Source organism: Oncorhynchus kisutch, linkage group LG27 (genome assembly GCF_002021735.2).
Source record: "Oncorhynchus kisutch isolate 150728-3 linkage group LG27, Okis_V2, whole genome shotgun sequence".
Classification (NCBI taxonomy): Eukaryota; Metazoa; Chordata; class Actinopteri; order Salmoniformes; family Salmonidae; genus Oncorhynchus; species Oncorhynchus kisutch.
The window spans coordinates 29,874,617-29,890,353 of record NC_034200.2 but is presented as its reverse complement, the minus strand read 5'-3'; the positions used below and the strand labels follow the sequence as shown (position 1 = coordinate 29,890,353).

Genomic DNA, 15,737 nt, shown 5'->3' with positions numbered 1-15,737 from the left:
ACATCTCAAAGGACTAAATAGGAGTAACTGCTATGTCATATCTATTTAATCCAGTCTACAATTACCATTCACCATGTTGCCAATACCCATTCAAAGGCCTATGGATATGGGCAAGAAATTGGTTTGAGATCGAGTCAGACGAACACCCATTCCCCCACACACCCACCTGGTTGAAGCCCTTGGAAGCCAGTTCTTGGTGCATTTTGTTGAGGGCCAGCTTGCCAGCGATGATACCCGTCTTCAAGTTGACCTCCCCGGGTGACGAGGCCTTGGCTTCAGGGTTCCACTTGGGGTAGAAACGCTCCTCCTTGACCACTGAGATCTACAGGCAGACAGGCAGGAGAGATGGTCACTAAAGAGTCTAGTCCAGGCAGGAGAGATGGTCACTAAAGAGTCTAGTCCAGGCAGGAGAGATGGTCACTAAAGAGTCTAGTCCAGGCAGGAGAGATGGTCACTAAAGAGTCTAGTCCAGGCAGCGGTGCTCAAGTACTATTTGAGAAGGTCCAGTCACACAAATTTCCTAGATGGCAAAGGTCCAGATGGATATTGTCATTTAATCAGCATAGTAACAAACCCCCACAGCAGGTAGCCTAGTGGTTAGAGTGTTGGACTAGTAACCGAAAGGTTGTAAGATCGAATCCCCGAGCTGACAAGGTAAAAATATGTTGTTGTTCTGCCCCCCTTCTTAGGCCGTCATTGTAAATAAGATTTTGTTCTTAACTGACTTGCCTAGTTAAATAAAGATAAAAAAATGTAAATAAAATAAAAAATATTCACACCCCTCTTATTGGAGTAGAGAACATGTTGCAGTTTTAAACATAATTTCCTGCAATTCTACAAATGTTCCTATGGGCCGGAGAGAAATGTTGCAGTTATAAATCTCCTTTCCTGAAATTCTACATATGATACCAGGGGTAACTAGCTACCATCATTCTAAACTCCTCGGCTTTATACTTAGTGATTTCAGATATTGTGTCGCTATAGTGGTGTATATGCATTTAAGATATACAAATATCTGTCTAAAAGTCATTATACTGTTATGACCAAGAAAAGGTGTGAGAGTTACCTGGTGAGGCACCATCTCATCATATCCCCTGGTGCTGCCAGAGCAACAGCAGGCCATTGAGACGATGGCAGAACTGGGGAGCGAGTCATACGCAGAGCGGAGCTGGAACATAGACAACAACAAAGGAATTGACACACACCAAGGTTTGTGGTTGTCTCTTTTTTGCCACTAGGGGAAATGTTCCCAGAGAGTAAACATGGAAACAGCACACACAGTTTCATATTGTGCTGGAATTAAACCAAAAGTTCATACTGAAATCAACCAGGCTCTCAACAGATCACCTTGTTGCAGGAGAATTTTCCTGCAATGAACACAATAGCATACCACTTAGAATGCATGGCCTATATAATTGCTTCATTCTAAGCAGCAGTATGCCAGCTATTGTGCATATTGAAATAGTGCCTAGATATTTTATTTACAGCAATGAAACAGCAATGGCCACTATAACACTGTGATGTACCTGAATAGCGAAAGTCAAGGATAGGCTAAGAATAAAGTACCTGGATGGGGCACTCGTTGTCATGGGTGACGTCCAGGAACATGGCGTGGGCGATGCTGGGCACCAGGGGGCGGAGGCTGGGCTGGACGAAGGCTCCGACGGGCTCCCCTCCGTACCGGTACACAAGCCTGCCCTCCTCATGACTGTCCCCTGCACTCATTGCCTCTGGAGGGGCCAGGAAGAGAGGGAGGGAGGGGTTCACAGTTACACCACTGTATTAGTTTGTAGTCTTTTCAATCACATACAATGGTGTCAACATGCACAATGGTGTCAACATACAGCAATTGAGAATGCCCGTTGGTACAATGTTTCATTCACAGATGCAGTGATGCGTTAACCTGGTCTCAGATCTGTTTGTGGTGTCTTACCAACTCCTATGGTCATTAATAACAATAACCAAAGGAGTTGGCAAGACGGCACAAACCATTCTGGGACCAAGCTAGTGGTGTGCAATCCTACCTCTGATGAGCGAGGTAATGCCTAGCTTAGTCACAAAGACATTGTCCAGGTCCTCGTTGCCTGTGAACAGCTCAGCCACCACGTACAGACTGGGCCTCAACACACGAGCCACGTCCAACATGTACTACATGTCCACATCCACAGGTCAGTCAACGGTGGTTAAAGCACAGAGAGGGTGGGGGTAGAGGGTAGAGGAAGGAGAGGGAGAAGAAGTCGAAATGTAGGGAGGTACGGCGAAGCTAAGCAGGAAAGCAGGTTAGTATGGAAGAGGGGGTTCAAGGTTCAAAAGAAAACAAGCCAAACACCAAAAACAAACCAAACAAAGAGACAGAAATATGAGAAGGGAACCGATAAAGGGGTGAGGAGGACGCCAATGATAAAGGTCAAAAGGTCAACGAGGTGTTTAGACCAGGAAGTAAAAGAAAGGTGATATGTTTAATGCAAAAATGTTTAGCAGAGAGAAAGATAGTATGTAAAGTGAGGTATAGGAATGATGAAATAAGGATTGTAAAATGGGAGATATTAGAGAAAAGAGAGACACACAGAAAGAGACAAAAACAGAGACTAGATTTAGTGCCAAAACAAAACGTTTTAGGTAACACTTTATTTTACAGTCCTAAGATGGTATTTGGTGTTTACTCAAAAATGATGTTGTAACCAACGATACTTTCTGGTATATGCTTTGAAGACACTGGTACCAGATGTTACAAATATATCTGTTTTTCAATTAATCTCAAAGACACCAAAATGCAATTATTATGACATTTAAATAAACATTTTCAATTGAATGTCTAGTAAACACCAGATACGTCAAATAAAGTGTAACCTGGGATTTAACCCCCACCACTCCAGTGCTGTATCTACTACATGTCAACGTCCAGTACCTCTGACAAGACTGGTTATCCCCAGGCGGTTAACAAACACATTGTCAATCAGCTCGCTGCCCGTAAAGAGCTCAGCGATTACATACAGGTTGGGCCTGATCGCCCTGGCTGCAGACAGCATGTGCTACGGAAGGAGAGTGGTTTCAGTAATGACATTGTTTTGTCACTTTACAGCGAATTATCACTAACTTTACATCAACTGTATCAATTATCTTGGAAGATACCTGAATCGTATTAATTGGCCATACAGTAACGTTATGGGTTTCATAGATAGCATGGCCTACATGGAGTGTAATAACAAACTCAATGGCTCAGACTGAATGGAATTGTGTACAGTACCTCAGCGACATGCAGAGGGGTGGAGTGACAGTTGTCCAGGCGGACCCCAGCGAAGTGCTTGGCCGTGATCTCTGTGTACTTCTGCATGTGGGCCCACAGGTAGGGACAGTCCTCGGGCTTGTTGCCGTAGCGAAGTTTGACACTGTCGCCCCAGCAGATCAACTCTCTCCTAATGTACACGTTGGAGCCTGGAAAGATGGAGAGGCATTTGTTTTCTTTCAATTCTCAGACTTGGCCTTTAGTAACACTGGGAATTATATTTACATCACACTGGCTCCCCCTTGTGGAATGATCAGGTTACCACAGAACCAGTATCACCATTTCCAGCTTTTTGTGTCTAAAGTCTGAACTAAAAATGTATCTTTATATTCATCTCTATCACTTAGGTTAAATATGTTTGGTAATATAGGAGTTGTTCTTAATCAGAGTGACTTGATCACGCATCTCTACACTGTTTGCGTGTCATTGACCCATAGAGAGACACTGGTCTTTGCCCTGAAGAAAAAAGTGAGCATAAAGTTATCTTCCTTAGCTGAATGCGCGTATTGCAAGTTGTTCTAGATAAAAGCACACGTTTAAATTATTATAATTTAAAACAATTGACTGAGCTCCAACATCCCCAGAGCTGGGGAACAGTGGAGAAACAGCCGAAGATCGTCAGAAGTGAAGATTATTTTGTTGCTGCCTAAGTGCCAGCCGGCACAATGGGCAGGAATGAATGAATGTAAAATAAAAAGTATGGACCTGGCTCAGCAAAGTTCCTAAGAGGATCATCTCCCATCACCCAGCCGTTGTGAGCCAGGAAGTGACGGGCCTTGTCTGGCTGGTCCATCATTAGCAGGTCTTCCTCCAGGCTTTTCTCCTCGAATGGGAAGGTGAAGTATCTGTCAACATACAAATGCATTTATTTATTTGGATCCAGAATGAGATGTGTAAACAAATGACCCAAATTGTATTTAGATGTGCATGACTGCTTCGGCTCTAAGGAAGGCACTCCTGGTAAAATAAGCTTAGCATGATATATTCGCTGATGTCACAGGTAGAACTCCCCATTTTTTCAATGCCAGGAAATAAAGTTAATCTCCTTCTTTAACATTGCAGTCCTAATACTGTAGACCTTGTTTCTAAATCTGTTTTTATATTAATGTGAGTGAAGTAAACTAATTAATCAAGCCTTTTAAAATCTACATACAGTCAGCACACACAGCATACCTGGTAACAATAGGGTCTTTCCTGGTGACGGGGCCCAGCTTGGGCCCGTGGTCAGCCAGGCGCTCATAAACTACATTTCCCACGATGCAGTTAGCAGCCTGTTTGGAAACAAATAAGCAGAATAAATAATTGTAAAACGGACGGACTACATTACCCAGAAACACGTATGGTACATACCAGAGCTACTGCTGGGGGTGGCGGGAGTGTGCCCTACCTGCTCCTGGTGCTGTAACATCTGCTGGTACTGCTCTTTATTGATCTCCTCCAATCTCCCCCACAGCCAGTTACAGGCCTCCAGAATGGCTTGAGGACTGCGGCTGGACAGGGACAAAGAATCGGCAATGTGCAGGATGAGACTTGGCTTTAGATTTGGGGATCGATTTATTCAAGAGAATCTACTCAATGAACTGATGTTAAGTCATGATCATCGTTTCATCACACACACACACACACAAACCTGTGAGGCACAAAGGTCTCCAGAGCAGAGTCCATGTCCACTTTATTTCCAAACCGCCTGAACTTGGGGTCCTGGATGATCTTAAGTCCCTGTTTACCCTCAGTCTTCTTCTGGTCTGGTTTCGCTCCTGAGTCCAATCACATAATACCACAACATATAAATGACTTCATCAATACCAACACATTCAAGCATATCCTCAATACCAAATCACAATTTCTCTGACTGAGAAATTATAGCTGTCAAAAAAGGAACATTGGATAATGATAAATCAACAACACTTTTGCAATTTCTCCTCATTTATATGATGTTTCTTTTTTATGGAGTCATTTGTTTCACATCAGACATGGACAAACTGAGGTGGAGGTAGGTGCCTGTTTGACTGTGACTTGGCTCTACTTCTCATGCGAATCCATACACGGTCACTGTTTGGACAGGTGGAGCTCATAAGAAGAGGAGATGGTTACTCTTTTGAACAACAGTCTGACATAAGGTGTTTATAAATCAAAGGTGTATTCATTAGTGCACACCATAGCAAACCGTATTAAACATTCTGCAATGAAAACGAGAGTTTGTTATTGGACAAGTTCATGTAAGTAGGTAGGTCTCTCAACGTTTTGGCCTGCTTGCTTCCTTGTGAATACACACAATTTATTAGAATGACACAGCAGATGTCATGAACAGAAAGATAAAGACAGTGCTGTACAGTGCTCAGTTGAATGCTCCCACCTTCTGTGAGCAGGGTCCTGAACTCCTCCACAGTGCTCTCGATTTTGACCTGGAAGAATTCCCACAGCTTGACCTTGGGGAACACATGCTCCCACAAAACACTGCGGATCGCCTTAGAGAGGTAAAATAAAAAAATAAAGGTTTAGGTCTTCATAAAAGGAGCTCACAATTTCATTAAGACAACCCGAACGAGGTGTTATGTATAAGGCCCTGGAGTTTTTCCTGACCACATCTGACATGACCAGGAAAAACTCTAGACCACCATTATAGTGCTTTTGCCAGGGTTCAAAAATTAAGTAAGCTTTCCTTAAAAGGTCCAATGCAGCCATTTTTATCTCAATATCAAATCATTTCTGGATAACAATTAGGCACCTTACTGTGGTTCTTTTCATTAAAATGGTAAAAAAAAAAAAAAAATTGCTTGTTAGAAAATAGCAATTTCTCAAGTAAGAATTTTGCTAGGACTGTCTGGGAGTGTTCTGAGTGGAGAGGGGAAAACTGAAAACTATATGTTATTGGTAGAGAGATTTGTAACTCTTTCTTATTGGTCTATTGACAAATTTACTCCATGGTGATGTCACCAGGCAGGCCAAAACTCCATCTCACCAAAACAGGCTGAAATTCCAGACAGTCTCTTCAAACAGCTCTTACACTAAAAGGGGATTATCATCTTTTCACTATTTTATTCCAACCTCAGTGTGGAAATATATATAAAACACAGAAATATCAAACGTTTGACTGCACTGTGCCTTTAAGTTCCCGGTTTGAGGATTCCCTCCTGCTTATTCCCTCCTGATTCCAAGAATCCTCCAACCGGGATGTATTATTTTTTTTAAACATGGGAATTTTGGGAAGGTTGGAATTTCACAATCCTAGCTGAGAAAGTAAACCTCAAGACACTCACATTGAGGTGCCCCTCGTTTTGGACCTGGGCGGGGAGGCCCATAGCAGCGTACTTAGCGTCAGCCATGTTGCAGGTCATGTGCCATATGGCCCGGTCCAGCACCCAGGCTGACCTCAGGTGGGGGGAGTTGACCAGGTTGTAACCACACTCAGGATGCTCCTTGATCCACGGGCTGTTGGCGGCTGCACAGGCAGGGAAAGCACACAAAGCAACAGTTATCACACTGACATCCTCAGTTATGGAGGACATTGAGGCCTTTGTCAAGGAATATTACAGAGGGGAATGAAGGTTCATTGATTCTATGCAGACACTCCCTGAGAACTAACCTTCTATCAGTGGTAGGATAATCATTGGGCACATGACCAAAATGGCAGCGGTAGTATCTCTGCACTCGAGTAAACCCTAGAGACTTTTTTTTGCATGAAAAATATGTCGTTTTTATGTAAACACTGAAAATGTTCACTTTTGATCTAGGTTATTTCTCAGATAATACACTGACCACAGATCATAGAGTTCAGCAGGTTTCTGGACATCAGTCAGCACATGGCCTTTAAGCTGCCATGGAGATAAGGTTTCTCTGACCATCTGACCTTTCACAATACTGGGTCTTGGCCATAGAGTGCTGCTCTCAAGACCTCATCCTCTCCAAGCCTTACCTAGGTTTCTGAAGCAGGCTACCTACAGTACACTGAACCTTATTACAGACACTTGCAAACCATAAAGGATACAACTGCCCTGAATAGAAACTAGTAGACAATAGAAAAACTCAACTACCTCCATGCAAACACCACACTCAAACACTGAAGACAACAGAAACCAGCGCTGAACCAATGGCAAGGAGCCACTTTGACGCAGGTTCCATTCAAAACACATCTAATCAATAGGAGCTTGAGTCAGCGAAAGCATTCTCTCTTTTAGCTTAGCATGCTAGTCACATATATTCTGTTATGCAACAGCTTGGCTGCAGGGCTGCACACACACAGACTGGGTTCACCAGCAGCCATGACCAAGTGGTGCAGAATTATCTAGGGAGGGTATTTTTAACACGCCACTCATCTTTAAAGCTCGCACTAGACTCGAGGACCATGACTCGTCATTATTTTAGAGACTGTGGCCTTTTCCTCGTGACCTTTCCCTAGTCTACATTCAGTAAGAGACATGCAGTATGCAAACATTGGCTAGAGTGGGACTTTAAAAATGTTGTAGATGTAGAGGTTATTTAATGATATAAGACTGTTAAACTATGAATTGTGAGACCTGCCTGGCTCTTTGACAATGCTGGTACTTGTTCTCAGGACTTTGAGAGGAACTGCTCTTTAGGTATGGCCTCACAGTTACTGACTGTGAAGCAACATGTCTAACCTAATACGCAGCTGTTGCAATGACCCTTCAACCAAACAGACGGAGACATGCACTCGCATAGGCACACGTTCACCCCACGTCCCACCTACACACCTGTGTGATTGTAGACCACGTCAGTGATACAGATCATATTCCACTCTTTCTTCAGTTTCTGCACCAACTCTCCCACTTCTGTCCAGGTGTAGTTCTTTCCCGGTGGTGAAAACTCTGGGTTCAGGCTTAGTTGGTCAGCTAGAGAGTAGCAGGACCTGGATATCCCTAGAGTCTGGAGTGGGGTGAAGTGGATCATGTTGTAGCCTGTGAAACAAACAAAATTAATTTGTTAATATCCAAGCATTGGAGCTAAATGTTCTCAGTTTACTTAGTTGATTAAGTTTCATACGAAAAACTCAGGGAATGGCGTCCTCGCATGGCATGATAGCTATGCTTTCCATTTCACTTTAATGCATGTATGGTTATTACTACTACATACAGTATGTGTTTTGGAACCAGCTTGTTAATGATTAAACTAACCCTCTTTCTATTGTCAAGTGAGGACAAGCCTGGGATATTGCAAAATGACAAGATGAAAATGTAGTGTAAACATTGACTTGGAACCATGAACTGAACTGGTGTCCGTAGGTGACCTAAAACAAATTCTGCCAAACCTGTTAAATGGGATTCAAACTTCCTGGTGAGACGACGGACTTACAAGACAATTCTTCGCTCTTGATCCAGGAAAACTGCAGGCATAACACACCTAATACTGTACAGCTAATTTAGTTGATGACTAGTGGAATCAGGTACTCTAGTCCTGGGTTGGAACAATTAAAGCCCTACACAGACTAGACAGCCCTCCAGGACAAGGATGGAAGAGAAGTACAGGTAAAAGCAGGCTGGTATAAAGACGACACCCTTCTCTCTCACCAGACTCCTTGGCCACCCTCAGTCTGGCTGGCCAGTCATCCAGGTGTCCCAGGCATTTGGACAGGTAGGTCTGGATGGTGATACAGTCCAGATGGACGTGGTGGTTGTCAGCCCCGGCACGCAGCACTGGGTCCACCACTATGTAGCCACCACCTGACTTCTCCTCATGGCTGGGGGTGAAAACATGTAGAATATTTACTTATAGTGGTGATATCAAGCATTATATAAGGACAATAAATTATTATATGAAGACAATCTGGACAATGGTCCAACTTGAACATACAACACGAAGCTATAGTTGCTCAGTGATGTTGTGGCTCATGTAGAAATGCAATATGAATACTGGTCTCTATTACAATAGTGCTTAACTCTCACCCGTGACCAAAGTAGTATTGGTATGATCCAGCGATCTGTAGGTCTAGGGTGCAAAACTTGTCAGAGTCGTCCTCTCTTCCCATGGGGTTGTGCCAGGCCAGGGCCTGGAAGGTGTGACGGTCAAAGTGTTTGCCCGGAGCAGGGTAGTTAGTGTGCACATGCACATGTTTTCCCTGGAGAGTAGGGCCCAGACGGAACTGGAGCTCAAAGCCTTAGAAGAAACAAACAGGCCTGAGCATACAATACATTTCTATGATTGTATGCTGCAAGGCACATGGATCAAGTTACGTCCCCCCTTTCGCCATGCTTTTGAATGCACCACTAACTGATTACAATCCGTTTCAACCAACATTTGCTACTCATTCTCCAAAAAATGCAAGAAAGGAGATTTTGCACATTGCTATTAATGAACCAGCTAACAAATTTGGGACCAGTTTCCCAGACACATATTTTGCCTAGTCCCGGACTACAAATAATCTTCAACTCTACATTGAGCTTGATTTTCAGTCTAGTACTTGGCTTAATCTGTGTAAACCACCCCTTAATCTGCTAAACCACCCCTTAAAGTCTAGTTGCCAGAGACCTGGGATGGGCGGCACATTTGTCTCCGCCGCCACCATGGCAAAACAAGTAGAATTCCATTAAATTAGTTAGAACATTTCCAAATCTCTCTGTCCCATGGCAAACTATGTACAATTGCAGAAATTAACTCTAAAACTTCAAGTTATTTTCTCCACTGTCAAGAGGGGAGGGGGGGCAACAAAGTACTTCACTTAGGGCCCCCAAAAGGCTAGGGCGGTCTCTGACTGCATGTGTGGGTATGAATGTGGGTAGGTACGCAGACCCGAGAGCCACTGCGGCCCCCTCCCGCGATGAGTTCAGATTTTTTTTGTGGCCCCCACCCCTTTAAAGTTGCCCATCCCTGCCCTAGACTATAAGTTATTGATAGATATAGGAATAACAATGAGTTGTCTGATCTCTGAAAATAGATTCTGCTGATAAGCTCAGCAGCAGCTGCCTTATCAAGCATGGTTGAGACTGCAACGCTGCAGTTGCTCAACTGGAGAAGTGGAGTGATACTGGATCGCCACTATTTCCTGTTGTTGCTCTGCAACTGTACTTGTGGTTTTGTGGTTTATGAATATAATTTAGACAATGAACAAGATTATTTGAATCATATAAACCAGAATCTCTTCTTAAGGACGAAAACTATGTTGGCTTTGTCTCATAATAGTATCATGTTACCAGATATCACTGAATTAAAATGAATAATGGCTGGGATGAGGCTATTACGGATTGTGTATAACGTCAGTGTTATCTAGAAAACGTTGATGCATTTGTATACTGGAAATCTTGGATGACCAACAGATGTCTGAATTCATGCAATAATTTGGTCTATATTATTCTAAAACAAGGCAACACTCTCACCTCACAAGAACAACAAAACAAAAAACTACTAAATGTTCAAAAACTGCAATGCAACAATACAGGGAGGGACATGCCTGTGTCTGCCTGCAACCATACTCCCCATGGGCTATCTATAGAAACAGCACACTAGCAAATATTTCTACACGTCTCATGTTTAAATACCACCTTAACTGTAATGTTATTCTCATTCTCAATTAATCAATACCATGGTGGCCTAAGTCATGCATAAAAAGGGAAATAATGTCCAGGTACCTTGGTCCAGGCGGAAGAGTGTCCTTCCCAGCTGTTCCATATCGTTGAGGACCAGGACTCTGACTTGTTTTGTCTGGAGGGACATTTTGACTTGGCCTATATAGGTCGTCCTTTACTGTACAGGGGATGATGATATGGATTTTCTTTTTCCGAGAACCTCCTGTTGAAAAAAAATGTAATATGTCACCAGCCATCAACAACATATTTCAGCTGTCTAAAAATAGTTACATTTTAGCAGCCTATTGCAGTTTCTAACATAATATTGTTGACACGTTGTGACAGCTGAATGGTGTGGTTGAAATTGGACAACTGGATCCAGTTCTTAAAGATCAATGCATTTGGAATGTGATAATAGTCACTACAAAAGGTGAAGTTCTTAGAAGTGGAGCTGTCACTTGACGCAATTGGGAGGCAGCCTTTTATCCAGAATTGGAAACCATGTAGCTAGCCAATGGTCCAGTTTAAATCCTGTCCATTATCAACTAAATTCGGCAGACCTAATTTTGAATCTTTTTCAGTTGTTCAGTTGTATCCCACGGCTCCTCGCGTCCACAATGCGCGCATCACCAACACGCACTGTCAACAAACGCCTACTTGAAATTGCGCAGCGCATGAGTGTCCATATTTAAATCATAACTCATTCTGGATAAGGTCCAGAATTCAGTCGCTTAAAAGGCCAACCAGGCTATTAAATACTCGATCTACCGTGTCCAGTCTGTCGGCCACTCACTAAAGTATAAGGACCAAGCAGACAACCACAAAACCTGAATCTGCAAGATGCGAAAACTGTACACAAAATTGTGTTGAAACATTATGCGTAGCTTACAAACTATCGAAAATAAAAAGTTATGCACCTGTAACACCAACCTTTAAATACTCAACGCATCGTGAAAAGTTGCTTTCATGTCGTTTGCAAAAATACAAAGTATCGGTATTTTTCCTGTATTGAAGAATAGGCTTGGCATCTGAGCAGGGGGGCGTGTCGATTTTGCATCAATCTTTAACCCGACTACCGTACATTTACGAATATAAGAAAGCTGATTATCATACTTTCTTGTAGACAGGTGCAATACAAATCTTACCTGTTTGGCAACATTATGGCCTTATGACAGCGCACCATTCGATTGAAACACCAAATGTTGCAATATAATTTATTAAATAAGAAACGATACAATATAGAACCGCGAACAGGATTGCGCTGCTTCTACAGGAAGAGGACGTGTGTTAGGTAACATGTAGGGGACATGACTGCACTGCAGAACTCAATAGAGTTTACGCGCTTTAAAGAACGTTCTCGATGGAGTAGTAAGGTGAAAGCAGTCCGAGAAGACGTGGCTGTAGACGAAATCCAAGGTGTGAAGTCGGGGAGATGGTTTTCCAACAGCAAGGCTCAGTGCAACATGGCAGTGTTGCCATTGTTTATAAAAAAGATTCTTTATAATGTCGAAATAAACAAGTCTCCAACCCCCATATCACAAACTGAAAATATATGTCTGTATATCAATGGAGACTGCTGAGGGCAGGACAGCTCATAATGATGGCTGGAATGGAGTATAATGGAGTGAATGTAATGGTATCAAACACATGAAACCATGTTTGATACCATTACATTCACTCCATTATACTCCATTCCAGCCATTATTATGAGCCGTCCTCCCCTCAGCAGCCTCCACCGGTGTATATTGTAGTATCAATTGGTGAGAGAGAGCCTCAAATATTACATTCAATTGTACATATCCCCTTGGTTCCTGATTAAATCTTTGGTAACGTCTTTGGTAACGTTCGCATGGGTCAAACAAAAACACCCTAAATGATTGGTTGACAATCCAGCTTCCCACAATGCAGGTGATGGCTGCAGGAGGAAGTTGGTGAAGAGCAACTTCCGAAATTTGCAGTCCACTGCAGTCAAAACTGAATGACCTTTGATCAAATGGTTTTTGTCAATTTCATGCAGTCTTCATGTAGGCGCAAGTTGGACAATTTTTATCCACATAACTCTTTGACCACTGATTGTCACCAAATTGACAAAAGTCATCCGCTCTAACACGCCCAATATTGTGCCCAACTGTGTTTTCTATTTAATCATGTGGTATATATGTATTCTTTTCTACAGCTCAATTCACACTACAAGAACATTTCCAAGTTGACTGTGGGCACGTTGACTGTGGGCACGTTGACTGTGGGCACGTTGACTGTGGGCAAGTTGACTGTAGGCACGTTGACTGTGGGCACGTTGACTGTGGGCACGTTGACTGTGGGCACGTTGACTGTGGGCAAGTTGACTGTGGGCACGTTGACTGTGGGCAAGTTGACTGTGTGCAAGTTGACTGTGGGCAAGTTTACTGTGGGCACGTTGACTGTGGGCACGTTGACTGTGGGCAAGTTGACTGTGGGCATGTTGGAACGGATCACTTTTTTCAAGTCAGTCACCTCCTTTCAAAATGTGCTGCATTATGGGGTTGGAAATTGTCCCGACTTCCGCCTACATGTCAACTGCATCAACTTCATCCTGCAGCCATTGACTGAATTGTGGAAGGCTCTATTGTCAACCAATCATTAGGGTGTTTTTGTTTGACACCCAAACGTAACCAAAGACATGACTGAAACAAACTCTGCAGAGATTCATGTATAGTGGATACATACAAATGAATGTGTTATTTGAGGCTGTCTCATTGACTGTACATTGAACACATATTTTAGTATGTCACTGTGTGATATGGGGGTTGAAGTGTTTCTCGACATTACAAAGAAAGACTTGAATAAACAACTGCAACACTGCCATGTTGCACCGAGCCTTGCTGTTGGAAAACCACATCAGTGTCTGACTTTCAACTGTCGGAGATGCACCTCTCACCGACTACTCTCCTCGACTTTTGTCTGCAGTCGGTTGTTTCAGCCTCACCATTCAAACGAGCCCTGTGTCATTATCTGACAAAGATGTATAGTTGAAGTCGTAAGTTTACATACAATCATTAAAACTAGTTTTTCAACCACTCCACAAATTCCTTGTAACTATAGTTTTGGCAAGTCGGTTAGGACATCTACTTTGTGCATGACACAAGTAATTTTTCCAACAATTGTTTACAGACAGATTATTTCACTTATTATTCACTGTATCACAATTCCAGTGGACCAGAAGTTTACATACACTAAGTTGACTGTGCCTTTAAACAGCTATGACAACAGCCAGTGAAAGTGCAGGGCGCCAAATTCAAAACAGTAATCTCATAATTAAAATTCCTCAAACATACATGTATCTTATACCGTTTTAAAGGTAATCTTGTTGTTAATCCCACCACAGTGTCCGATTTCAAATACCCTTTACAGCGAAAGCACCACAAACGATTATGTTAGGTGACCACCAACTCACAGAAAAACCCAGCCATTTTTCCAGCCAAAGAGAGGAGTCACAAAAAGCACAAATAGAGATAAAATGAATCACTAACCTTTGATGATCTTCATCAGATGACACTCATAGGACTTCATATTACACGATACATGTATGTTTTGTAAGTTCATATTTCTATAAAAACAATCTGAGTTTACATTGGCACGTTACGTTCACTAGTTCCAAAAACATCCAGTGATTTTACATAGCCACATCAATTCAACAGAAATACTAATCATAAATGTAGATGAAAAATACAAGTTATACACTTGGAATTATAGATATACCTCTCCTTAATGCAACCGCTGTATCAGATTTCAAAAAAACTTTATGGAAAAAGCAAACCATGCAATAATCTGAGACGGTGCTCAGAAAATAAATAAAATTATCTGCCATGTTGGAGTCAACAGAAATCAGATTATAAATATTCCCTTACCTTTGATGATCTTCATCAGAATGCACTCCCAGGAATCCTAGTTCCACAATAAATTCTTGATTTGTTCGATAATGTCCATTATTTATGACCAAGTAGCTCCTTTTGTTAGGGCTTAGGTATACAAATCCAAACGCTCATACAGGTCCATCCGAACGTCGGACAAAAACTTCAAAAAGTTATATTACAGGTCGAAGAAACTTTTCAAACTAAGTGTAAAATCAATCTTTAGGGTGTTGTTATCATAAATCTTCAATAAAGTTCCAACCAGAGAATTCCTTTGTGTGTAGAGAAGCCATGGAACGCAGGTCGCTATCATGTGAATTGCGCATGACCAGCCCTTGGCTCTCTGCCAGACACCTGGCTCATTCAGCTCCACAACACAGTAGAAGCCTCATTCAAGTTTATAAAGACGGTTGACATCTAGTGGAAGCCCTAGGAAGTGCAACTTCATTCATATCCCACTGTGAATTCAATAGGGGCTGGGTTGAAAATCGACCAACCTCAGATTTCTCACTTCCCGTTTGGATTTTTTCTCAGGTTCCTGCCTGCCATATGAGTTCTGTTATACTCACAGACATCATTCAAACAGTTTTAGAAACTTCAGTGTATTCTATCCAATACTAATAATAATATGCATATATTGGCAACTGGGACTGAGGAACAGGCCGTTTCTCTGGGCACCTTTCATCCAATGTAGTCAATACTGCCCCTGCAGCCATAAGAAGTTAACAAACTATAGTTTTGGCAAGTCGGTTAAGACATCTACCTTGTGCATGACACAAGTAATTTTTCTAACAATTGTTTACCGACAGAATATTTAACTTATAATTCACTGTATCACAATTCCAGTGGACCAGAAGTTTACATACACTAAGTTGACTGTGCCTTTAAATAGCTTGGAAAATGCCAGATAATGATGTAATGGCTTTAGAAGCTTCTGATAGGCTAATTGACATCATGAGTCAATTGGAGGTGTACCTGTGGATGTATTTCAAAAGCCTACCTTCAAACTCAGTGCCTCTTTGCTTGACATCATGGGAAAAT

At 42.3% G+C, this 15,737-nt stretch overlaps 1 protein-coding gene across 5 annotated transcripts in view; it reads right to left on the bottom strand.

Annotated features, from left to right (window-relative positions):
* Positions 1–11,849, bottom strand: part of agla (amylo-alpha-1, 6-glucosidase, 4-alpha-glucanotransferase a) — a 29,261-nt gene extending 17,412 nt beyond the window's left edge. The window contains exons 1-16 of one of the 5 annotated variants that reach the window (XR_004205734.1): positions 11,724–11,796; positions 10,870–11,029; positions 9,190–9,400; positions 8,815–8,984; positions 8,002–8,205; positions 6,547–6,728; positions 5,643–5,754; positions 4,917–5,043; positions 4,674–4,776; positions 4,460–4,557; positions 3,992–4,131; positions 3,248–3,435; positions 2,025–2,148; positions 1,567–1,730; positions 1,067–1,168; positions 167–322 (exon numbers count right to left, since the gene is read on the bottom strand). Coding sequence is in view for 4 of the 5 variants with exons in the window: in XM_031806532.1 (XP_031662392.1) it covers positions 167–322; positions 1,067–1,168; positions 1,567–1,730; positions 2,025–2,148; positions 3,248–3,435; positions 3,992–4,131; positions 4,460–4,557; positions 4,674–4,776; positions 4,917–5,043; positions 5,643–5,754; positions 6,547–6,728; positions 8,002–8,205; positions 8,815–8,984; positions 9,190–9,400; positions 10,870–10,954 (2,166 nt within the window). In the remaining variant the exon portion in view is untranslated. Of the gene's footprint in view, positions 1–166; positions 323–1,066; positions 1,169–1,566; positions 1,731–2,024; positions 2,149–2,908; positions 3,033–3,247; positions 3,436–3,991; positions 4,132–4,459; positions 4,558–4,673; positions 4,777–4,916; positions 5,044–5,642; positions 5,755–6,546; positions 6,729–8,001; positions 8,206–8,814; positions 8,985–9,189; positions 9,401–10,869; positions 11,030–11,366; positions 11,484–11,723 lie in introns of those variants that run through there. The other 4 variants (XM_031806532.1, XM_031806533.1, XM_020462904.2 and 1 more) reach the window with 4 other exon arrangements.
* Positions 11,850–15,737: the final 3,888 nt, after the last annotated feature.